At 68.5% G+C, this 25,036-nt stretch overlaps 2 protein-coding genes across 6 annotated transcripts in view; both read right to left on the reverse strand.

Annotated features, from left to right (window-relative positions):
* DNMT1 (DNA methyltransferase 1) overlaps nucleotides 1-3,871 on the reverse strand; it is a 29,059-nt gene extending 25,188 nt beyond the window's left edge. For 2 of the 3 annotated variants that reach the window (XM_075902521.1, XM_075902520.1), the window contains exon 1: nucleotides 3,533-3,633. In XM_075902521.1, coding sequence (XP_075758636.1) covers nucleotides 3,533-3,588 — 56 coding nt within the window. In that variant the 5' untranslated portion in view covers nucleotides 3,589-3,633. Of the gene's footprint in view, nucleotides 1-3,532; nucleotides 3,634-3,809 lie in introns of those variants that run through there. The other variant, XM_075902523.1, reaches the window with a different exon arrangement.
* Nucleotides 3,872-12,737: 8,866 nt separating this feature from the next.
* Nucleotides 12,738-23,908, reverse strand: S1PR2 (sphingosine-1-phosphate receptor 2). Of its 3 annotated transcripts, none has more exons than XM_075902525.1 (2): nucleotides 23,761-23,908; nucleotides 12,738-14,455 (listed from the first exon to the last, which is right to left on the reverse strand). In XM_075902525.1, exon 2 carries the CDS (start codon nucleotides 14,402-14,404, stop codon nucleotides 13,352-13,354), a length of 1,053 nt encoding a protein of 350 aa, XP_075758640.1. In that variant the 5' UTR covers nucleotides 14,405-14,455; nucleotides 23,761-23,908; the 3' UTR covers nucleotides 12,738-13,351. The 3 variants fall into 3 exon arrangements, with proteins under 3 accessions (XP_075758640.1, XP_075758641.1, XP_075758639.1); XM_075902526.1 differs by lacking the exon at nucleotides 23,761-23,908 and adding an exon at nucleotides 23,421-23,439; XM_075902524.1 differs by lacking the exon at nucleotides 23,761-23,908 and adding an exon at nucleotides 18,814-18,943.
* Nucleotides 23,909-25,036: the final 1,128 nt, after the last annotated feature.

A 25,036-nucleotide genomic window follows, 5' to 3' on the forward strand; every position in this document is an offset into this window, starting at 1 on the left:
CGCTTCTGCAGCCACCCGGTGAACTGCACCCGCCTGGCCTGGTGTGCGAACTAGAGCACTGTACTGCCCCCCCCCCCCCGCCCATGCACGTTCTGCAGCCAGATCCGCACCAGAGCAGGGGTGGATCGGACGGCAGGACAGGGGCCCGAGAGGGTGACGGGAGAAGCAGACTCAAGAGATCCCAGGAGAATTAGAGGATCTGACCAGGAACACGAGAATTCATTTCTTTATTTATTTACACAAAGCGGCCTCCACTTTGTGCGAGCCCCAGAGCCGAAGGGGGCTGGGCGGCGCATACCCTGCCTCCTGGGAAAACAAAGTCTCTCGTCTCCGGAAGTAGCACGCTGCACTTCCAAAGCAGTAGGGCGCAGGCCTGCTTTTCTGTGGGGCTGTGGCTGGAGCGGGAAGCTCTCTGGACTGTCCTTGGGTTCCCTCGCCTAACCCCAACGGTCCAGGCGAGAGAAAGAGCTTTGACCACGAGAGCCAGCAGACGTCTACCCCGCTGTGCTGAACAGCCAACAGGAAACACTTTCCTGGCGCCAAGGGGCTGCCCATAGATCAGAGCTGCCCGACCCCGGCTGAATCAGGCTTGGGCCAAGACAAAGGCAGATGCCCGGGAGTGAGGACAGTTAATGGCAGAGTGGCAGGAGGCTTCGCTTTCTTAGGGAGCATGGCCACAGCACCAGAAAGCCTCAGGCTGCCCGCAGGTACCTTCAACCAGGACGGGGTGGTCCTGCCCAGCCCCCCACACTTTGTTTGCAGGATGGGTGATCCGCAAACCACGTGCTCCCTGCGTTCTGAGCGGGTCTGGGGCTCTCCTCCACGTCCTGTCCTAAACAGCAAACCACTGCTGCCCCCAAGCCTCGTGCCCGTGTTCTGAGCGGGTCTGGGGCTCTCCTCCACGTCCTGTCCTAAACGGCAAACCACTGCTGCCCCCAAGCCTCGTGCCCCTGCGTTCTGAGCGGGTCTGGGGCTCTCCTCCACGTCCTGTCCTAAACAGCAAACCACTGCTGCCCCCAAGCCTCGTGCCCGTGTTCTGAGCGGGTCTGGGGCTCTCCTCCACGTCCTGTCCTAAACGGCAAACCACTGCTGCCCCCAAGCCTCGTGCCCCTGTGTTCTGAGCGGCTCTGGGGCTCTCCTCCACGTCCTGTCCTAAACAGCAAACCACTGCTGCCCCCAAGCCTCGCGCCCCTGTGTTCTGAGCGGGTCTGGGGCTCTCCTCCACGTCCTGTCCTAAACAGCAAACCACTGCTGCCCCCAAGCCTCGTGCCCGTGTTCTGAGCGGGTCTGGGGCTCTCCTCCACGTCCTGTCCTAAACGGCAAACCACTGCTGCCCCCAAGCCTCGTGCCCCTGCGTTCTGAGCGGGTCTGGGGCTCTCCTCCACGTCCTGTCCTAAACAGCAAACCACTGCTGCCCCCAAGCCTCGTGCCCGTGTTCTGAGCGGGTCTGGGGCTCTCCTCCACGTCCTGTCCTAAACGGCAAACCACTGCTGCCCCCAAGCCTCGTGCCCCTGTGTTCTGAGCGGCTCTGGGGCTCTCCTCCACGTCCTGTCCTAAACAGCAAACCACTGCTGCCCCCAAGCCTCGTGCCCGTGTTCTGAGCGGGTCTGGGGCTCTCCTCCACGTCCTGTCCTAAACAGCAAACCACTGCTGCCCCCAAGCCTCGTGCCCGTGTTCTGAGCGGGTCTGGGGCTCTCCTCCACGTCCTGTCCTAAACAGCAAACCACTGCTGCCCCCAAGCCTCGCACCCGTGTTCTGAGCGGGTCTGGGGCTCTCCTCCACGTCCTGTCCTAAACGGCTGCGAGCGAGGCGGGAGGAAGACAAAGCAGCCCGTGCCACGCAGGGGTGGGGTGCAGCCCCTGCCTGGACCCACCCGTACTGGCTCTGGGGCTTGCGGCAGGACAAGGGGGGGGTCAGGGTCCGATAACTCCCAAGGATCCCCCCCACGCTCACCCCTGGGGCCGCAGGGCGCACCCCGAAGGAGGCTGACGTGGGAGCACCAGCCCCCAGCAGGGTGAACCCCCGGCCCATCTACAACAGAGCAGAGCCCCACGGCCTGGGGGGCTGGACCCCAACAGGGAGCTCAGACGGGGGTCTCCATGAGGGGGGCAGCAGCGGGCCGGGGGCTCAGACGGGGTCACCCTCACGGGCTGGCAGCGGGGAGCCTGGGGGGGCAAGTGCGAGGGTCACACGGGGGTAAGTGGGGGAGGCTGCAGACTTGGGAGGACCAAAACTCAGGGGTAGGGCGAGGGACGGGGGAGGGGTTCTTGGGGGGACTGTCAGGCTCGTGGAGGGGGGCGGAAGGGGTCGCGGAGGGGGACAGGAGGGGTCGTGGTTGGCGGGGGGGAAACTGGTGGGGGGGGTCGCGGCTTGCGGGGGGGACTCACGGGGGGGCGGTTGGCGGGGGGGCTCGCGAGGGGGGGGCGGTTGGCGGGGGGCGGACACTCGGGTGGGGAGGTTGGCCCGGGGGGGCGGTTGGAGGGGGGGTCACTCACCGCCAGCGCAGCTCGGGCGACAGCAGCGCGGGGGGGGGGGTGGTTGGCGGGGGGGGCGGTTGGCGGGGGGCGGCTCGCGGGGGGAGGTTGGCGGGGGGGAGGTTGGCGGGGGGGGCTCAAGGGGGGGCGGTTGGCGGGGGGGGCTCACGGGGGGAGCTCGCGGGGGGGGGTTGGCCCGGGGGGGCGGTTGGCGGGGGGGGGCGGTTGGCCCGGGGGGGCGGGGGAGGCTCGCGGGGGGGCGGTTGGCGGGGGGGGGGTTGGCCCGGGGGGGCGGTTGGGGCCCGGGGGGGGGCGGTTGGCGGGGCGGGGGGGGCTCGCGGGGGGGGGTTGGCCCGGGGGGGCGGTTGGCGGGGGGGGGGTTGGCCCGGGGTGGCGGGGGGGGCTCGCGGGGGGGCGGTTGGCCCGGGGGGGCGGTTGGGGCCCGGGGGGGGCGGTTGGCGGGGCGGGCACGCGGGGGGGGTTGGCCCGGGGGGGCGGTTGGCGGGGCGGGGGGGGTTGGCCCGGGGGGGCGGTTGGGGCCCGGGGGGGGGGCGGTTGGGGCCCGGGGGGGGTTGGCCCGGGGTGGCGGGGGGGGCTCGCGGGGGGGCGGTTGGCGGGGGGGGGTTGGCCCGGGTGGCGGGGGGGGCTCGCGGGGGGGTTGGCCCGGGGGGGCGGTTGGCGGGGGGGGGGGTTGGCCCGGGTTGGCGGGGGGGGCTCGCGGGGGGGGTTGGCCCGGGGGGGCGGTTGGCGGGGGGGGGTTTGGCCCGGGTTGGCGGGGGGGGGCTCGCGGGGGGGGTTGGCCCGGGGGGGCGGTTGGCGGGGGGGGGCGGTTGGGGCCCGGGGGGGGCGGTTGGCGGGGCGGGGGGGGTTGGGGCCCGGGGGGGGCGGTTGGGGCCCGGGGGGGGTTGGCCCGGGGTGGCGGGGGGGGTTCGCGGGGGGGGCTCGCGGGGGGGCGGTTAGCGGGGGGGGGGTTGGCCCGGGGTGGCGGGGGGGCTCGCGGGGGGGCGGTTGGCGGGGGGGGGGTTGGCCCGGGGGGGGCTCGCGGGGGGGTCACTCACCGCCGGCGCAGCTCGGGCGGCAGCGGCGCGGGGGGGGGGGCGGCCCGGGCCGGCATCGGGGGCGCGGGCGGGAGCCGGGGCCGGAGACTGTTTCGCGCGGAAACCAGGCGCGGGGGGAGGGCGGGCGATACCATTCGCGGGGGGAGGGTTGTACCATTCTGCGGGCTGGGAGATTCCATCGGCGGGGGGGACGTGGGACAAACCATGCGGGAGGGGAGCCGGGCCTTGCAAGGCGGGTACCAAAGAGAGCGGGGCGGATGGGATGTACCATGCTCACCCAGGGCAGAGGGGTGGGATGTACCATCCTCGACGGGGAATCAACATGAATGCGGCGAGTGACGGACGAGCCGAACCATCTCCACGGAACAGGGGAGATGGAATGTCACACGTGCACCCAGGGACGGGGGGGGGGGGGGGATAGGAAATCCTAATTGGGCAGGGGGATGGGAAGTGTGTAAAACGGGAGATACCATCTTGGGGGAGCATGGAACGTACCACATGGCCCTATACCAGAGCAGAGACCGTTGGGATGCATCATAGTGGGAGGTACCAAGTGCAGTTAGGGCAGAGGTGTGACAGTTGGCATGTACCATTTTTATAGGGAGGGTTGGAATGCACCACGGGAAAGGTAGTACAGGGGGAGCTGGATGTACCAACCTCAGGGAGGTTGGGTTGGGATGTACCAAGTGAGCAGGACCTTTGGGATGTACCATGAAGGTGGGAGGGTGGTACTGCTCTTCCAGGGTTCCCACACACCGGTCTGTGCCAGGCACTGGGCTGTTCCGCACATCAGGCTGTGCCACACATCAGGCTGTGCCACGCGCTGGGCTGTGCCACACATCAGGCTGTGCCACACATCGGGCTGTGCCACGCGCTGGGCTGTGCCACACATCAGGCTGTGCCACACATCGGGCTGTGCCACGCGCTGGGCTGTGCCACACATCGGGCTGTGCCATGCGCTGGGCTGTGCCACACATCGGGCTGTGCCACACATCAGGCTGTGCCACACATCGGGCTGTGCCACGCGCTGGGCTGTGCCACACATCGGGCTGTGCCACGCGCTGGGCTGTGCCACACATCAGGCTGTGCCACGCGCTGGGCTGTGCCACACATCGGGCTGTGCCACGCGCTGGACTGTGCCACACATCAGGCTGTGCCACACATCGGGCTGTGCCACGCGCTGGGCTGTGCCACACATCGGGCTGTGCCACGCGCTGGGCTGTGCCACACATCAGGCTGTGCCACACATCGGGCTGTGCCACGTGCTGGGCTGTGCCACACATCAGGCTGTGCCACGCGCTGGGCTGTGCCACACGCTGGGCTGTGCCACACATCAGGCTGTGCCATGCGCTGGGCTGTGCCACACATCAGGCTGTGCCACGCGCTGGGCTGTGTCACACATCGGGCTGTGCCACGCGCTGGGCTGTGCCACACATCAGGCTGTGCCACACATCAGGCTGTGCCACGCGCTGGGCTGTGCCACACATCAGGCTGTGCCACGCGCTGGGCTGTGCCACACATCGGGCTGTGCCACGCGCTGGACTGTGCCACACATCAGGCTGTGCCACACATCGGGCTGTGCCACGCGCTGGGCTGTGCCACACATCGGGCTGTGCCACGCGCTGGGCTGTGCCACACATCAGGCTGTGCCACACATCGGGCTGTGCCACGTGCTGGGCTGTGCCACACATCAGGCTGTGCCACGCGCTGGGCTGTGCCACACGCTGGGCTGTGCCACACATCAGGCTGTGCCATGCGCTGGGCTGTGCCACACATCAGGCTGTGCCACGCGCTGGGCTGTGTCACACATCGGGCTGTGCCACGCGCTGGGCTGTGCCACACGCTGGGCTGTGCCACACATCAGGCTGTGCCACGCGCTGGGCTGTGCCACACATCAGGCTGTGCCACGCGCTGGGCTGTGCCACACATCAGGCTGTGCCACGCGCTGGGCTGTGCCACACATCGGGCTGTGCCACACGCTGGGCTGTGCCACACATCAGGCTGTGCCACAGGCTGGGCTGTGCCACACATCAGGCTGTGCCACGCGCTGGGCTGTGCCACACATCAGGCTGTGCCACGCGCTGGGCTGTGCCATACATCAGGCTGTGCCACGTGCTGGGCTGTGCCACACACAGGGCTGTGCCACGCGCTGGGCTGTGCCACACATCGGGCTGTGCCACGCGCTGGGCTGTGCCACACATCGGGCTGTGCCACAGGCTGGGCTGTGCCACACATCAGGCTGTGCCACACGCTGGGCTGTGCCACACATCAGGCTGTGCCACAGGCTGGGCTGTGCCACACATCAGGCTGTGCCACGCGCTGGGCTGTGCCACACATCAGGCTGTGCCACGCGCTGGGCTGTGCCACACATCAGGCTGTGCCACGCACTGGGCTGTGCCACACACCGGGCTGTGCCACACGCTGGGCTGTGCCACACATCGGGCTGTGCCACACGCTGGGCTGTGCCACACACCGGGCTGTGCCACACGCTGGGCTGTGCCACACACCGGGCTGTGCCACGCGCTGGGCTGTGCCACACACCGGGCTGTGCCACACGCTGGGCTGTGCCACACATCAGGCTGTGCCACACATCGGGCTGTGACACGTGCTGGGCTGTGCCACACATCAGGCTGTGCCACGCGCTGGGCTGTGCCACACGCTGGGCTGTGCCACACATCAGGCTGTGCCACGCGCTGGGCTGTGCCACACGCTGGGCTGTGCCACACATCAGGCTGTGCCACGCGCTGGGCTGTGCCACACATCAGGCTGTGCCACGCGCTGGGCTGTGCCACACATCAGGCTGTGCCACGCGCTGGGCTGTGCCACACATCAGGCTGTGCCACGCGCTGGGCTGTGCCACACATCGGGCTGTGCCACGCGCTGGACTGTGCCACACATCAGGCTGTGCCACGTGCTGGGCTGTGCCACACATCGGGCTGTGCCACGCGCTGGGCTGTGCCACACATCGGGCTGTGCCACAGGCTGGGCTGTGCCACACATCAGGTTGTGCCACACACTGGGCCTTTCGGGGGGAGGGGCGAACGCCTCTCAGTGCCCCCGTGGGATGAAGGCAGGTCCCAAAGGATTCATATGGCTGCTGAGAGGTCTCAGCAGGCCGGGAGACGTTCATTGTCCACGGCCAGTTCCTGAAGGGTGGGGGCATCGTGGCGAACGGATGAAGGGTGACGGGTGATGCCGCCAGGAAGAGCAGATAACATCTCCCCCCAGACACACTGCCCTGGGGGGGCACAAACCCCCCAAAGCAGCCAAGGGTGCGGGTGCCTGGGTGGCCTGCAGTGTGCGGCGTCCCCCCATGCAGGCAGCAGGTGGCGCTAGGTCACCTCTCCATTCACTAGCAACTGAGTTTTAGGGCAAAGGATTTTCCACCCCATCCCCGTCCTTGGAGCCCCCGCCCCACAGGGACAGCCCCAACTGCCTGAGCATCACGGCCACTTGTGGGGCTGAGGCTCCGTGGTACCAGCCGGGGCTGCTGCTTCGGGCGTCTCCAGCTCTCCCATCACCTGCACCAGCCTCGCCCAGGGTCCCGACTCTGGAGCCCAGCAGATAGCAGCCATGAGACGTCTTCCCCCGGGAGAGGCTCCCTCCAGTCCCTGCCCGGCTCGGGGGGGTCCTGCGCTGGGCCGCAGAGATGCCTCAAACCAGGCTCCTGCTGGAGACACTCTCTGCTTTCTGCTCAAGAGTCCAGGTGTTGCCCAAGCATCTTGAAGCGAAACGCCACCCTCCCCTGCCCTGGCACCGCTCCGGCCCAGGCCTCCATGGCACCACGCCCACCAGCCACTGCCCCCAGCCCACACAGGCCCCGCTGCCTTCCGGGGGCATCAGTGACGGGCACGCAGGAGGGTCCCACAGCGCTCGGCAGCTCCTCTCCCCCAGGGCCACCGCTCGGCCTGCGCAGCCCATGACCGGTGCCCCATGAGCACGAAGGGCCGGAAAGGGTCGAGAACAGCCCAGCCGGAGCCCACCGGGAGCAGGGACCCGGCTGGGGCGGGCAGGGCTCGGCTTCCGGCCTAGCAGAGTGGTTCTAATCAGGCTTTGACATGGCCTCCCCCCAGCCCCGGCTCCCATGGGCACAGCTGGCTGCCAAGGGGGCGCTGTCAGCCAGGGGCATCCAGCAGGGGGCAGGCCTGGGTGCAGGGCAGCCAGTGTGAGCTCGTCTACACTGGCCCCTTTTCCGAAAGGGGCATGTTAATTTCACAGGTCGTAATAGGGAAATCTGCGGGGGATTTAAATATCCCCCGCGGCATTTAAATAAAAATGTCCGCCGCTTTTTTCCGGCTTTTAGAAAAGCCGGAAAAGAGCGTCTACACTGGCCCTGATCCTCCAGAAAAAAGCCCTTTTCCAGAGGATCTTATTCCTACTTCAAAGTAGGAATAAGAGATTAACATGCCTTTCGGAAAAGGGGCCAGTGTAGACGTAGCCTGTGTGTGTTAACGAGGTGGCTAACGGAGCGGAGCATTTGCTCATTGACGTCGTGGGGGGCAGGGCTGGAATGGAAACGCCTGGAGAGCCGGGCTGAGGGCACTGCTGAGTCGAGGCAGGTGGGGGGGTGACGTGGGGGGGGCTGTCTGCTCTGTGACCCGGGGTCCCCCTGTGCTGGTCTGGGATTCCTTCTGACTCCCCCACCTGTGGATTGGCCCAGACACCCAGGCTCAGCAGGGGCAGAGAACAAGGGTCTCATTCCCCCCCACCCCCACTGGCCCTTCCTGGGGAGAGACAAAGGGGGGGAGACGGCCCCTGGCTGGGGGGCAGGGCCTGGGAGCTGGACAGGGTCTGGCTGGGAAACAGGAAGGGAAGAGACTAGGCTGAGGGTCCGGGGGGGGGACCCTGCCCCGAGGGGTCTGAGGCGCCCTGACTCCTGTGGCCACGTCCCGTCTGTGCTGGGCTGTGCCCTGGAGCAGCAATGACCCCCCTGTTCCACGGGCCGGCGGAGCCTGTTCTGGCTGCTCCGGGATCGGGGGGAACCCGACACGCCGTCGCAGGGGGCACTGCTGAGACGGGGCAGGTGGGGGGGACCACTGTGACAGGCAGAGCAGGGGGACACTGCTCCGACGGGGGGGTCCCAAACCGCCATGGGGAGGCAGCCGCCCGAGGGGCTAGTGTGAGGCAGGGGCGTCGGCAGGGGCGTCACACGGCGGGGGGGTAGTTGTCCTGCGCTGCATGGCCCCTCGGGAGCCCGGGCCAGGTCTGGGCACCGCCCGTTAGGAAGGCCGGGGACACGCGGGAGACCCCGGACCGAGCGCAGGGTGCGCAGACCGGAGCCGCGAGGAGCCTGCCAGCCCCGGCCTGTGGGGCGGAGAAGAGACGCCGGGAGGGGCGCTGGGAACAGCCGTCCACGGGCGGGGTCAGGTTCTCCAGGGGCTGAATGGGCTGCAGGGGAGGGGAAGGGGAGACGCTAGGGGAACGGCTGGAGCTCAGGGCCGTGCCGCTCTGGGCCAGGCCAGGGAGTCCCTGCCCCGGGGGGTCGCCAGGACAGGCCTGGCAAAGCGGAGCCGGGCGCAACGGGCCCTGCCTGGCAGGTCTCCAACACCTCCTCCCGCAGCCCCCCCCACGCGCCACGCGGGGCTGCCCCTGGCCACCAAAGGCGACGCCAGATCACTGCTGCACCCATAGGTGGGGGTGTTGGCCCCAGAAATGGTATAAAAGGGGCCATGTGGGGTGTTGAATAGAAGCTCACTGTCGGCTAATCCTCCGTACGCTAGTCGTGTGGTTGTATAATGTCTGTGTGTGGAGTTAGGGATCTGTAATCTGTGTGGAGACTGAATATGTCTCTGCATGTGGTTGAGCATTGGGCAGAGCCCGGCCTATGGACATGCTAATCAGCGAGGCCCTGTGGCACAATGGCTCTCAATGGGCCAAGGACACACCTAAAGAACGAGGGCTGACACCTGAGGGCTGCCAGAAGGGAACACAGGGATAGGCCGCTGGCCAGGTGACCTGCTGCAGCCAAGAAGAGACCAGGAAGGAGGGATAAAGAGGCCACGTGGTCGACTCCACCTTGGTACTCAGCTCAGCACTTCATCCCAGAGGCAGCACTGCAGGGATCGAAGAGCCGGAAAGAACTGTGGACCCATCCTGACCTAGGATGCGCAACAAGGACTTTTAAACCAGCAGCTGTAACATCTCTGCTAGAGCCTGCATCGAGGACTGGGAGATTCGGTGCATGTAATGTAGGATCCTTTACAACCTCACTCTCAGGCTTTGCTTTCTTGTGGTAATAAACCTTTACATGGTAGATGCTAAAGGATTGGCCCAGCGTGATTTGTGGGTAAGGTCCAGAGGGTAAATTGACCAGGGATCTGTGGCTGGTTTCTTGGAATCGGACAGAACTTGTTCGGGGGAGGTGGGATTGGGTGCTAGGACCCCCCACCTGTGTATGAGGCCCGGGGCCATCTGGGGCACGGATATTGCTGGGGTGTCGGAGGGGTTTTGCGCGGGAGGCTTCAGGCAGGCAGCTGAAGTGCTCTGTGGGACTGGTTTGTGGCCTGTTTGGGAAGGTCACTAGTCTGGGGGCTGTAAGGAGCCCCGGATTTGAGCAATTCAACCTGAGCGGACGCCCTCAGCTGTGCCCAGACTGGCCCGGTCCGTCACACCCACCCCAGGCCACAACCCCTCCCAGACCCACCCTCCTGCATCCTGCCCCACGTCACAACCCTTCCCAGACGCTGTAACACCCCCCCCCCCCGGCCCCAGGTCACAACCCCCTCCTCCATTAAGAGCATGGTCGAGCATGGCCTTGACCACCCATCAAGTTCTTGCCAAGGCCCTATCAATATGTTGCCCACCCTGCCTTTCCCTCCAGGGTCCCCAGGGCACAGAGCCCCCCAAACCTGGGGGGCTGCAAACCGGTTCCCGGCCCGAATTCTTTCTCCTTCCCCCCATCGGCACTTACACCCGCTGCTCCCTTCCCAGCCCCGGGTCCCGCTTGGCCCTCCAGTGCGCTGTGTGCACTCAGCAGAGCTGGGCTCTGCGTCTCCCGCTTCCTGGGGCTTGGGGATGACTCATTTTCCAGGCACGTCGCCCTCGCAGGCCTGATTCACCCGAGGGGGGCGCCCCAGCCCTGCTCTGCCCTGGGGAGCTAGCGGGGGAGGGGGGGTTTCCAGGAGTGGGGCAAGTCTCAGGCAACAGTTAGACATTGACCCAGGGCAGCAGACGAGTGACAGCTGGAATGAGGAGCAGCTCGCGATTTCCTGGAACCGCGCGGCGGGGTGGGGTGGGGGCGGGGGCGCTGCCAAGGCCTCCGTGCTCTTAAGCGAGTCCAGACACCAGCCAGCTGCACTGCTGGAGCGAGAGGCCCCGACCACTTCCCCTCGGGGAGTCGCTCTGCACACGTGCTGCTGGCTCTCGGATGTGGTTAGGGGGCAGGAGACTTAAGGCTGCTCTGCCGGGCCCACGCATCCAGCAGCCCTGATTTCCAGGGGCCAGGAGCGGCCTGGCTCCCAGAACGTAGCCTGCTGGGCCCTGGCCCCCGAGGGAGCCGGAAGGCGGACGTGCAGGGGATCAGGCACCTAGCTACCTAGGAGAGTTAGGAACTTGCCTAGCTCTGAGGCTCTGGGACTAGGGGGGCCACTGCAGCGTGAGAGGCTGCAAAACCCGTCTCCGTGACTCCAGGGGAGACAAACTCAAGGAACCCTCAGTTCCTCCGCCACCCCGGCCGGCCTGCGACCGCGCGGCTTCTGCATTTCAGAGCGCGGAACGTAAAGCGATGCCCTGTCCCCGTCAGGAGCGCAAGGCAGCCCTTGCCCTGGGGGGCTGGAGAGCCCAGGCAGCAGGAGCTGGGCCCCACGCCCGGGAGCAGCTGCGCCCAGACGGTGTCACCTCCGGCACGGGGGCGCTCAGCGACTGTCTGCCTTGCGAGGCGCCGGCGTCCGGGGGCCTGACTGGGGACAGGAGGCCGCACAGCCCCAGGGAGGAGGGAGGCAGGCCAGACACATGCGGGACACGTACGGCGCTGCAGGAACACTCCCCCCCCAGCAGGGCCCAGCGTGGGGGGGCAGGGAGCCCTAGCAAGGGGCAAGCTGAGAATAGCCCCCAGCTGCCGAAGCGCCCGGGTTTCCGCAGCCCTGGGCCCGGCTGTGGTTAGCTGGCAGGGGCTCAGCCCCAAGGGGCGAGTGTTTGGGATGGCTCATGCCCCGCAGGCTTGGCCCCCGCCCCCCACCCCCGCAGATCGGTATCTCTGCAGCATCCGCTGCACACAGGATGCTGGCTCAGCAGCTTCCAAAGCGCGGTGAGTTGCAGGACGAGTTGCTCTCGGTGCTCCTCACAAGCCCCAGCTGCTCGCCTGCCCCCCCAGGCTAGGCCCTGAGTCAGCACTGGGGCAGCCCCATACCCAAGTGGCCCAGGGAAGGCAGCATGGCCTAGGGGGCTGGGAGTCAGGACAGCTGGGTGCGCCCTGGCCCAGTCCCTCTTGGCACTTCTCCTCCACCCGGGGGCTCTGGAGCAGGGATCACGCCGCGCCCGGCCCCGCTGCCACCACACAGCCAGCTCTCCCCTCTGGCCAGACTCCCCCGCGCCGGCCGGCCTGCGGGCAGGGGCATCCCCCAGGCAGCGGGAGCGACGGGGCTGGCAGAGAGCAGGGTCCCTGCGCCGGCCCAGCTGCACCCCCAGCCCAGCGGGTCCCCAAGGCGTCAGCAGGAAGCGAGGGTGGGAACGTCCTGCTCTGAGAAAGCAAAGTTCGGACTCGCAGCCAAGAGCCCAGGCAGCGGGTCACGGCCCGGACACGCGGCCCCGCCCCCCCCAGGCCGGCCCCACCCCCCCGCCACGCAGCTCCGCCCCCCCAGGCCGGCCCCACCCCGCCCGCCACGCGGCCCCCCCCCCCAGGCCTGTCACTGCCCAGCCACGCGGCCCCCCCCCCCCAGGCCGGTCACTGCCCGGCCACGCGGCCCCCCCTCCAGGCCAGTCACAGCCCCCCCCCAGGCCGGTCATGGCCCCGCCCCCCCGGCCCTCTCCCCCAGGCCGGTCACAGCCCCGCCCCCCCAGGCCGGCCCCGCCCCCCCCAGGCCAGTCACGGCCCTGACCACGCAGCCCCGCGCCCCCCAGGCCGGTTACGGCCCCCGGCAACGCAGCCCCGTTCCCCCAGGCCAGCCCTCCCGCCCGCTGCTCAGTGCCGGGGCAGGGCCCAGCACGTGGGCCGGTTCCAGTCCCTCGCCCGGGCCGGTGCCGGCAGCACTCACACGGGCAGCAGCGCTACAGAAGCAAACCTTTAATCCAGCCGGCGCATGGGGCCCGGGGCTCCCGTAGTGTTTCCCAGCCAGAGGGCGGGTCCCCCCACCCCAGCCCCCCGTGCTGCGAGTGCACTAAGGAGCCGGGTCCGGACCCTCGCCTGACACGGCGCCCACAGGCCCTGGCCGGGGCGGCTCCGCGTCGGCAGGGCAGACAGGCGGGCGAGGGGAGGCAGCCAGCCCCGCCTGGGGTTTCCATCAACCGCAGCCCGGAGCGTTTCAGTGGCCCGGCCCGGGGGAGAGGAGGGGCGAGGGCTGCACAAGAGCCTGACCCAGCTCCTGTCCGTGCCCTGACACCGCCAGCTGGCAAGGGGATGTGCGGGGGGCTTGGGTCTGACCGTGCCCAGTTCTGTGCCACACTCCTCGCCACCAGCCCTGGGGCCTCTGCCCAGCAGAGCAGGGGGCAGCGCCCCTCGCGGGCACACCAGGGCGGGACTTTGCCGGAAAAGCCCCGGGGCCGGCGCGCGGGGCCAGGCAGTCTCCCCCGGCCGCTGGAGCAGGACCCCAGCAGGCACGGGCGGCCGCGGACCGTCAGTAAGCGCCCGGCTCCGGGCCGGGTCCCTTTGCAGCGCCGGGCGCCTCACACCGAGGTGGTGCCGGTGGTACCTTCCCGCAGGATGGGCGAGGTGGGCAGGTCATGCCGCTGGGTGCAGCGCTCCAGGGAGCTGGAGCTGCGGAGCGGCACCCGGCACCGCTCGGCCGGCTGGCCCCAGCCCGCCACGCCCCAGCAGCACAGCACCCGCAGGAACTCCTGGCGCATGTCCTTGCTGCGCAGCGTGTAGATCACTGGGTTGATGGCGGAGTTGAGGGTGGCGAAGCTGAAGAAGTAGTCCGCCCGGTAGAGCACGGGGCAGGCCTTCCGGGGGCAGGCGGTGTCCAGCAGCAGGATGGTGAAGGCCGGCAGCCAGCAGACGATGAAGGCGCCCAGCACGATGGTGACGGTCTTGAGCAGGGCCAGAGTCTGGGTGCCGGCGATCTCGGCGTGGCTGGCGCGCACGATGCAGTAGATGCGGCCGTAGAGCGCCACGATGGACAGCAGGATGGCGGAGAAGACGGTGACCACGAAGAGGATGTAGCTCTTGGCGTAGAGGGGCAGGACGGTGGAGCAGTCCTCCAGGCGGCCCAGGCAGTTCCAGCCCAGGACGGGCAGGGTCCCGATGGCGAGCGAGATGGCCCAGCAGGCCCCGATCAGCAGCACCATGCGGCAGTTCTTGTCGCTGCTGTAGAGCTTCACCTTGGTGATGGCCACGTGGCGCTCGATGGCGATGGCCAGCAGGCTGAACACCGAGGCGGCCAGCGTGGCGAAGGCCGTGCCCTCCCGGGCGAACCACTCCACCGGCGTCAGGCGGAAGGTGCGGGGGCCGGAGAGCAGCACGTTGGCCATGAAGGCCAAGCCGGCCAGCAGGTCGCAGGCGGCCAAGTTGCCGATGAAGATGAACATGGCCGAGTGGAACTTCTTGTTGCGGGCCACGGCCACCAGCACCAGCAAGTTCTCCAGCACGATGAGGCAGCACAGCCCGACGATGAAGTGGGAGGTGGCGCTGCGCCCCAGGGACCCCGTCACCCCCTTGGTGTAGTTGTAGTGCTCCTGGATCTTCTGCCGGTTGAAGTACTCCTTGTAGATGCTCCCCATGGCGGCCTGGCCCTGCAGCTCGGCCTCACCGGCTGCCAGCCATGGGGCCACCTGGGGACAAAGACACAGAGGAGGGCTCAGAGCTGGCTGGGGATGCCAGGATGGGGGTGGGATGCCCCTCCCCCCAGCAGCCCCTCCCCTTCTGCAGCCACCCTGCCCTCCTGTAGGCCACCTCCCCTATCCATCTCTCCAGCCCTCATCCGTCCAGCACTGCCCCAGCCAGGGACAGAGGCAGCCGCACCAGGACCCCGACCTGCCCAAGCTCACAGAGTCCCTCGCCCTGCAGAGGCGAGTCCCTCAGGTTAACGGCCCTGGGTTGCCTGCGTTTCCTTTCCCTCCATACAGTCGGGGACTTTCCAGCTCCTGAGCCCCCCTCGTCTCACCCCATCCCACCCGGATCTCCCACGACAGGGCAGCTGCCCATGGGCCAGAAAGGGTCCCCCCCACCATTCCCGCGCTGTGGCCGGGGACACGGCTGGGATCGAACTACAGTCCCTTGGCCCCCGTGGGACACTTGTTTGCCGTTGCTACTGGAGCTTCCTGTCCCCCCGCGGGTCGCAGGCGGGACGCCCTGTCCTGCAGGCACGGCGCCTCCCCCGCCAGTGACACTCGCTGGCTGCACTCCATTCCCACAAGGGGCAGCTCTCAGCCAGGGTCACCGGCATCGCGCCCCAGCGTCGGGGGGACTTTCCGTGTGGGGCGGGGTCCTGAGCGCGTCGGCCGGGAGTCAGGACATGGGGAGGCCTGGTCCCAGCCCCGCCCCCGCCCTGTCTAGACAGACTGCGCCTTCTTCAGGAACTTAGCAAACACGTCTCGAATCCAGCGACGCCTCTGGCCTCCCGACAGCCCCGGCAGGGAGCCGCCAGCGGCCAGCGTGCTGGGCGAAGAAGCCCTGGCTGCCGCCTGTGCTAGCCCCGCCGTGCGCTCACCCAGTGGGTGAGCCCGGCTCCCAGGCCACACAAGGGGGGACCCCCCCCTTTTCGATTTCTCTGCACCCGTGGCGGGTTCGCAGCCCCCCGCGCCGGGACACAGCCCTTGGGTCAATCTCTCCTCGCACGGATCCTGCTGCGCCGCTCTGCGCCCTTCGCCTTCGGATCAAGGCCCCCAGAATTCGGGGGCTTCCAGAACGGGACCCGTCCCTTCCCTGGCAGGCTGTGGGTTTCGCGTACGCCTGCAGCTGCACCGTGCGGGGGTGTTTCCAGCGAGCTCTGCCAGCGCCTCCGAGATCCATCTGGCGCGGTACCGGCCGACTCCGATCCCAGCGCTCTGGGGGGCCGGATTTGCCAGGGTGCTTTCCTCTGCTTTTACCGGCCCCGCCTCTCACCCCCCGTCGCCAGCCGTCATTCCGTATCACCCGCAAACCGCCCAACTCAGGGCAGGTTAGCTTGGAATCCTTTAGGGCGGTGGCCAGCCCGTTCTCAAGCAGTAGCCAGCACAGGGGCAGAGCCAACTCGCCACGCGTGGCTAGCGGCTAGTGGGCTGGGCGCCACGGCTTTAGGGAGATGCCTGGGCCCAGCACGGAGAGAACAGACCACTGATTCCCGCCCCTCGTCTCCTGTCTCGCAGCCCGTCACCTTCCCCTGGCCCCACGCTCGCTGCCAGCCAAGGGGCCTTGCCACAGGCCTTCTGCAAACCCAACTTCCCGCCCCCGGGAGCCCGGGCTGCACGTTGACAATCTCCTCGTTCCTTCGCTCTTCCCCAGCGCCGGGCCTGGCCCCTTCCCCGCATCAAGGGGCTTCAGACCCTCCCCCGCTGACCCCCGTCTGGGCCAGCTCCCTTCCGGCCGACAGCCCCGCACGTGGCCTTGCTGACTCCTGGCTCCGAGTCCTTGGCCGGCGGGTTTGTGTCGCTGCCCCGGCGAGGACGGGGGGGGGGCGGTCGGCTCTCGTTACCGCACCCACGTAGGCCTCTTGGACCACATCCCGTGCACCTCGCCAGAGCTGCCCCGCCCCCTGCACTCCCGGCATGTCCCCTGGATGCTGCGGGAGGGGGAGTCCCCACGCTCATGAGCTTTCTAAGAACAGCCCGGCGGCCCCGCGGGCTCAGAGCAAGGGCCCAGGACCCTGGCTGCCCACGGGAGGGGGGGGGGGAACCATCACGCGGTCCCTGCCCTGGGGCCCAGTCCCAGTGTCTGGCAGACTGAGGCCAGGGACCCTGCCCGGCCAGCAGCCAGCGAGGGGCCGCACCTCCACGCATGGCCCTAGCTCCTTTGGGACCCGGTCTCAGCCCTGCCCTCCCAGCAGCTCTGCGTGTGCGCCTGGCTCTCGCCCTGGGCACGTCCCCAGCCTGGGCAGGCAGGTTCCCGGGCTGGACTCTCCCTGGGCCGCCCGCTGCCTCCGCTCTGCTCCACTTCCCTCGCCGGGAAACCCCCCTGGACTACGGCGCGGACGCCCCTCCCCTCCCCGCCAGCCCGACCGACCGACCCGCTCGCCACCGTGGCCCATCGATCATCCGGCTGCCCCGCCAGCGCTGACCTCAAGTGCCTGTCCCTCCCGTAGCACCCGCCTGCGGTGCCCCCGTGCCCCTCCTATAGCCTGGCACAAGGGGGCACCGCGTAGGGCTCGGGCAGGGGCACACGCCCCCCCCCCCCAGGTCACTGCCGGGGCTCACAGGCCCCAAACCCTGCTGCACCTGCAGCCACTGTCAACAGTTGCTCCCAATCTCAGCCTGGGCGCGAGCGGACGTGGAGCTGCTGCAGGACCTGGTCTACCACAAGGTCGAAATGACTCAACGCAGCCCTGAGCCGGGTGAGAATAGCTGCACCAGTCTATGCCTTGTGCAAAGCAGAACCACAGAGGAGAGAGGTCTAGTGGTTAGAGCGGAGGGGGGAGGCGCTGGGAGCCAGAATACCTGGGGTTCTCCCCTGGCTCCGGAGCTGGGAGCCAAGACTTCCGGGCTCTCTCCTGGCTCCAGGAAGGGAGTGAGGTCTAGTGGTTAGAGCGGGGGGGAGGGGGCAGGTTTTCTCCTGCCTCTGACTCGCTGTTCCCCGGCTGAAAGGCTCACACAGAGGGGGGCTCACGCGGAGGGGAGCCGTGCCGGGACAGGCCTGCAGCACCCCCAGAAGGAGCCCAGGGCCAGGCCTGGGAGTAACGCCTCCTGCAGCCCCAGTTCCCTCCCCGCCCCTGGCTGGAGAGGAGCCTCGGGGGCTCGCCTGAGCCCACGGCCTCCCAGGCCCAGCCCCATGGGAGCGGGGGAGTCGGCAGCCCCCAAGCAGCAGTAAAGCCGGCAGAGCTCGTGGTCACTGGGGGCAGGCCCGGGAAATGGTAGGGCCCCACCCCACCCCCGATACACGGGGGCGTTGTTCAGTGCCATGGGGCTGAGAGGGGCTTGGGGACACGGGCCCCAGGAAATCGAGGGTTGGGACCCAGCAAACGCTTTCTGCAGCGTCCAGAGAGGGGCCAGGTGGCAACAGTTCTCCTGAGCCTACCGGGGGAACAAGCCCCCGCCCTGCCACCCAAGTGCCGGCCAGCCCCCCACGCCAGCCCCCCGCCCCTCCCCACTGAACCAGCCAGCCCCCTGCACCAGCCCCCCACTGAGCCAGCCCCCCGCCCCTCCCCACTGAACCAGCCAGCCCCCTGCACCAGCCCCCCACTGAGCCAGCCCCCCGCCCCTCCCCACTGAACCAGCCAGCCCCCTGCACCAGCCCCCCACTGAGCCAGCCCCCCGCCCCTCCCCACTGAACCAGCCAGCCCCCTGCACCAGCCCCCCACTGAGCCAGCCCCCCTCCCCTCCCCACTGAACCAGCCAGCCCCCCCGCGCCAGCCCCCCGCCCCTCCCCACTGAACTAGCCAGCCCCCCCACGCCAGTTCCCCTCCCCTCCCCTCCCCACTAAACCAGCCAGCCCCCTGCACCAGCCCCCCACTGAGCCAGCCCCCCTCCCCTCCCCACTGAACCAGCCAGCCCCCCCGCGCCAGCCCCCCGCCCCTCCCCACTGAACTAGCCAGCCCCCCCACGCCAGTTCCCCTCCCCTCCCCTCCCCACTAAACCAGCCAGCCCCCTGCACCAGCCCCCCACTGAGCCAGCCCCCCTCCCCTCCCCACTGAACCAGCCAGCCCCCCCGCGCCAGCCCCCCGCCCCTCCCCACTGAACTAGCCAGCCCCCCCACGCCAGTCCCCCGCCCCTCCCCACTGAACCAGCCAGCCCCCTGCGCCAGCCCCCCACTGAGCCAGCCCCCCTCCCCTCCCCACTGAACCAGCCAGCCCCCCCTCCCCAGCCCCCCGCCCCTCCCCACTGAACTAGCCAACCCCCCCACTGAGCCAGCCCCCTCCCCTCGCCACTGAACCAGCCAGCCCCCTGCCCCATCCCCGCAGAGCCAGCCCGCGCGGGGAAAGGCCCCGGTCCCCTCCGCAGCGAGGCTCCGACGGGCGGCTCCGAGGGGTTCGCGGATCCCGCCCCGCCCGGCTACTCACGCTGGCGCGCTGCGCTCCGGCTCCGGTTCCCTCCCGCCGCGCGGGGACGTGGCCAGGGCGCAGCCGGAGCGACTCGCCCCCGGCCCGGCCGCTGCTGCGCCCCCGGCAGGAGGAGCCCGGCCCCGGCCCCCCGGAGCTCCCCGGGGGCGCGCCCGGCTCCGCCCGGCTCCCTGCGCCCAGACCGACCCTGCTCGGCCCTGCGCGGCGGCGCACGTGGGCGGGGCAGGAGCGCGCGGCGCTGCCCGAAACGGGACGGGGGGCGAGGTCGGCCCGGCCCCCCGCCCTGAGATCGCTACGCCACGCCCCCAGCGCCCCCCCGCTGGCTCCCCGCACCCACCGACCCCCGCCCCGCACCCCCGCCGGCTCCCCGCACCCATCGACCCCCCCAGCGCCCCCCCCGCACCCACCGACCCCCGCCCCACACCCCCGCTGGTTCCCCGCACTCATCGACCCTCCCCAGCGCCCCCCCGCACCCACCGACCCCCGCCCCGCACCCCCGCTGGCTCCCCGCACTCATCGACCCCCCCCGCTGGCTCCCCGCCACACACCCACCGACCCCCGCCCCGCACCCCCGCTGGCTCCCCGCACTCATCGACCCCCCCCCCGCTGGCTCCCCGCCACACACCCACCGACCCCTGCCCCGCACTCCCGCTGGCTCCCCGCACTCATCGACCCCCCCCTCACCCTCCAACCCCCGTTGGCTCCCCGCACCCATCGACCCCCCCACACACACCCCGACCCCCCCCGGCTCCCCACATCCATAGACCCCCGCACCCACTGACCCCCGCACCCTCCGCCGGCTTCCCGCACCCATTGACCCCCCCCCCCCGCACCCACTGACCCCCGCACCTCCCGCCGGCTTCCCGCACCCATCGACCCCCCCCCCCCGCACCCACTGACCCCCGCACCTCCCGCCGGCTTCCCGCACCCATCGACCCCCCCCCCGCACCCACTGACCCCCGCACCCCCCACCGGCTTCCCGCACCCATCGACCCCCCCCGCACCCACTGACCCCCGCACCTCCCGCCGGCTTCCCGCACCCATCGACCCCCCCCCCCGCACCCACTGACCCCCGCACCCCCCGCCGGCTTCCCGCACCCATTGACCCCCCCCCCGCACCCACTGACCCCCGCACCCCCCACCGGCTTCCCGCACCCATCGACCCCCCCCGCACCCACTGACCCCCGCACCCCCCACCGGCTTCCCGCACCCATCGACCCCCCCCGCACCCACTGACCCCCGCACCTCCCGCCAGCTTCCCGCACCCATCGACCCCCCCCCCCGCACCCACTGACCCCCACACCCTCCGCCGGCTTCCCGCTTTCCCCGCAGCCCCGCCCCCGCACCCACTGACCCCTGCCCCGTGACCCCCGCTGGCTCCCCATACCTATCAACCCTGGCCACGCAGCCCCCACCGGCTCCCCACTTCCCCCGCACCCCCTGCTGGCTGCCCGCACCCATTGACCCCTGCCCCGCGACCCCCGCCGGCTCCATGCACCCACCACTCTCCTCCCATACCCATCAACCCCCCCGCATCTACCACTGGGCCTCCCGTACCAATTGACCCCCCCACACCCACCAACCTCCCCCACACCCACCAACCTCCCCCGCAGCCACCACTTTCCCCCCGCACCTACTGCTGAGCCTCCTGTACCAATTGACCCCCCCCCAGCGCCCACCACTGGGCCCTCCACATCCACCAACCCCCCACAACCCCTAGCCCCCCAGCACAACCCACTGCCCCCTCGCACTCACCAACCCCCCCCACGGACCCTCCCGCCCACTGGCCCTCCTGAACCCACTAATCCCCCCACACCCACCACTGACCCCCCCCTCCCCCCAGAAAGACTCCACCCGCCTAACATGCCACCCAGGTTCTCCTGCTGCACTGGGGTCCCCTGCACCCACTGCCCACGAGCCCCCAACATTCCTGGTCTGCTCCCTCCCCACACCTCCAGCCTGCCCCAGGGCCCCCCAGCTTGTTACCCAGAAGCAAAGGGCCTGCAGCCCAGGGCGTCTCAGCTGTGGGAGCCCGGGTGCCACAGTGACACTCGCAGCACATGCCGAGAGCCACCTCTTCAGTGTGGCTGCATAGACATGCAAATAGATATGCAAATGTATGCAAATAGCGTCTTTCATACAATGCCCTGGCGCTGACACCCGGTACCTGTCTGGCCGCACTCCCCGGCCTGGGAGAGGCCTCGCTGCCCGGTGGAGGCCCCGTTCGAAGGCCCCGCCCACGGGCCGCGTGCTGAGTAGCCCTGCCTAAGCCCCAGCCCCCCCGAACACCAGACCCCCCCCTTGCTCCAGTGACCCCCAGCCAGGAGGGGCTGGCAAGTGGGGTGGGGAGAGGTGTCTCGGAGGAAACTGAGGCAGATTCTCCTTTGGAGGCGATGGCAGGGGTGGGGCAAGGGCACGGGGAGCATGGGGGGGTGTCCTCAGGGAACAGGACATGGGGGGACCCTCAGGGGGGGGCTCGGGGATCCCCTGCTGCACAAGGTGGCGCAAGACCGCCATGTGGTTGGGATCCGCCCTGGGCCAGCCCCCCAGAGCCCGTGTGCTTTCCGGGGGGGGCCGGCCCTCCCTGCCTGCTAGGAGCTGTGCAGCACAGGCAGCCTGGGAAGGACCCGCCTCCAGCCAGTGCGGGAGTGGGACCTGGCCCCGGGAGCCGCCGTTTTCTCTCGCCAGCCCGATCCCTGCCTGGCCTTGCTCTGGTGCGCAGGCACACGCTCACGCGCACACGCGCACACGCACACGCACGGCCGCGCACAGTGCCCGTGCACACACAGACACACGCGCACATGCACAGCCGCGCACAGCGCCCGTGCACACAGACACGTGCACACGCAGCGCCGCACACGCATGCCGCCAGCTGTCTGCCGTGACTCACGTGGTGCGGGAAGAGTTGGGAGCCGGCAGGTTCCTGCTGGTGCTTGGCAGGGCCCCATCCGCGCTGGGGGCACCTTGCTGGGAATCGCGCCCCGGGCCACAGTCTGATCCAGGCATGTACCAGCCTGGCCTTTGGGCTGGTGAGTCGCTGAGGCGGAGGCAGGGTGAGGAGCATGAGCTGTGAGAATGCAAGTGTGAAAAGGAGCGGGGGGGGGGGGGTGAGCTGAGTGCGGGGGAGGGCGAGTGTGAACTTGGCAATAGGCAGAGCAGCTGAGAGGAGCACGTGAGCATCACGACAGAGCAGCTGAAAGGAGCGTGCATCACGACAGCCCAGGAAAGTAGGAAGCTGCTCTGTCGTGCGCCAGGCCATTGCACGTGAGCGTGCATCACGACAGCCCAGGAAAGTAGGAAGTTGCTCTGTCGTGCGCCAGGCCATTGCATGTGAGCGTGCATCACGACAGCCCAGGAAAGGAGGAAGCTGCTCTGTCGTGTGCCAGGCCATTGCACGTGAGCGTGCATCACAACAGCCCAGGAAAGGAGGAAGCTGCTCTGTCGTGCGCCAGGCCATTGCACGTGAGCGTGCATCACGACAGCCCAGGAAAGGAGGAAGCTGCTCTGTCGTGCGCCAGGCCATTGCACGTGAGCGTGCATCACGACAGCCCAGGAAAGGAGGAAGCTGCTCTGTCGTGCGCCAGGCCATTGCACGTGAGCGTGCATCACGGCAGCCCAGGAAAGGAGGAAGCTGCTCTGTCGTGCGCCAGGCCATTGCACGTGAGCGTGCATCACGACAGCCCAGGAAAGGAGGAAGCTGCTCTGTCGTGCGCCAGGCCATTGCACGTGAGCGTGCATCACAACAGCCCGGGAGAGGAGGAAACCTCCATCGCGCGCCGGGCCGTTGCACATGAGCGTGCGACACAACAGCCCGGAAGAGGAGGAAGCTGCTCTGTCGTGCACTAGGCCGTTGCTCTCTTGCACAACCCTCACGCTGGGGTGGCGAGGAACTGCCCCAGCAGAGCAAGGCCAGGCAGTTGGGGGAATGTGAGTTCACCTCCTGCCGGGACACGAGCCAACACACACAAGTGCAACAACAGCTCCAGGCACGCACACAGCCCGGCCTGCACACGTGGCCAAGCAGCGCGCACACACACACACAGAGCCATGCACACCTGAGGCACACACGTATCCACATGTGCAGACACACATCCATAAAACACAGAGGCGGGGTATGCATGCCCAACCGTGCCCACGCATCCAGCCCTACACACGCACATACCCAGTCACACACACGCACACACCCAGCCGGGCACACACCCAGCTATACACGTAGCGCCCCCTCTCCACCTGGTTACCTGCTTTAATGCCGATCTGCCTAAAGCTCATCACCCAATAAACCATCTTGTTAGCGTTTCCAGTGCTGCAGAGCCAGTCGTTCGTTTCAGCCAGACCAGACCAACTCGGCTGCATCTCTCTCACTAATCTGCCTACAGGTTTGATGGACAGGTCTGGGGTCGTCTGGATCCTGCCACCCACGCAGCAGGGTGCATCCTCTTTATCTTTTCCTATGAATTTGGCGGTGCCTCCACCCCCCTCACTCCTTCCCGGCAGGTCACCAGGGCAGCTTGGGAGGAAAATTCGAACCCAGGGGAATCGCCATGTGCGTGGCGACTCCCAGAAAATAACAGGAACACACAGACTATATTCAACACCATGATAGTGACCAGGAGACCAGTATAACACAAGCGGGTAAAACGCTGTTTTCAGGGCCACCGGTGCCCACGCTGCTAATACGTGCGACTTGCCCCAGTCTGGTGAATCGATGTAGCAAGTGTAAGATCAGTGCCCCGCGGGGACGCATCCTTTGGTGGGGCCCTTGACGACCTATGACCACACAATCCTTCTCTGCAGCGGTGTAGCAGTGGGGCTGACGGGGTCCAGTGCAGCCCAAAGGACTCACAGGCGGGAGACGGGGGCAAATCCCTCCCCAGGTTTAATACGCAGCAGGTTCTAAACTCCCCTGACAAATTCCCCGACTGACGGGCTCGGAGACGGCGCACTCACACGCTCCACGACCGACCCTCGGGGTCAGAGATGACTCCGGACGCCTCAGTCACGGCAGGGGGCTGATCGCTGGCGGCGGGGATCCTCTCCAGGCAGCAATCCGGCGGCTTCGGTGCCAGGATTTCCCCTCCCCGCGAAGGGGTGCAGGGCTCAAGGTGCAGGTTACACAACTGCACCAAAACGCAAAGTGTAGTGTCCTAGCCTGGCGCCCAGACACACACCCAGCAGGCAGCAGCCCGGCACTAGCCGACAGAGCGGAGCTGACGGGGGGGGAGGGGGCTGCTCTCACCCAGGGAGCTGGAGGCCAACGCAGCCTGGCGGGGGGAGTGTCCCAGCAAACTCCACAAACTGGGAAGACGAGCAGAGAAAGGAAAGGCCCGGTGGAGGGATCCTGCTTCCGGGTCCCTAGAGGCTCCCCGGCTCCCCCACAGCCAGCCCTGCCCTTGCCCTGGCTACTCCAAAACATGGCTTCTCCCCTCTCCTGAGCTCCCCGGGACCGGCATCTCACGCCCTGCTGGTTGCCGAGCAGACTCCGAGTTTGCCTGGGCTTCCCCTCCCTACCAGGGACACTGTGTCTCCCCCTGAGCGCCAGCAGAAGAGCCCCAGAATCTAGGTCATCTCCTTGGGGGTTACATACACGCACACCCAGCCGTGCACACACCCAGCCGTGCACACATCCAGCCGTGCACACACACCCAGCCGTGCACACACACCCAGACGTGCACACACCCACCCAGCCCTGCCCACACACCCAGCCGTGCACACACACTCAGTCGTGCACACACACTCAGACGTGCACACACACCCAGCCCTGCCCACACACCCAGCCGTGCACACACACTCAGTCGTGCACACACACCCAGCCGTGCACACACACACCCAGCCCTGCCCTCACACCCAGTCGTGCACACACACTCAGACGTGCACACACACACCCAGCTGTGCACACACACACCCAGACGTGCACACACACACCCAGCCCTGCCCACACACCCAGCCGTGCACACACACTCAGTCGTGCACACACACCCAGACGTGCACACACACACTCAGCCCTGCCCACACACCCAGCCGTGCACACACACTCAGACGTGCACACACACACCCAGCTGTGCACACACACCCAGACGTGCACACACCCAGCTGTGCACACACACCCAGCTGTGCACACACACACCCAGCCGTGCACACACCCAGCCGTGGACACACACACCCAGCCGTGCACACACCAGCTGTGCACACATCCAGCCGTGCACACATCCAGCCGTGCACACAC

The sequence above is a fragment of the Pelodiscus sinensis genome, chromosome 19 (genome assembly GCF_049634645.1).
Source record: "Pelodiscus sinensis isolate JC-2024 chromosome 19, ASM4963464v1, whole genome shotgun sequence".
Lineage (NCBI taxonomy): Eukaryota > Metazoa > Chordata > Testudines > Trionychidae > Pelodiscus > Pelodiscus sinensis.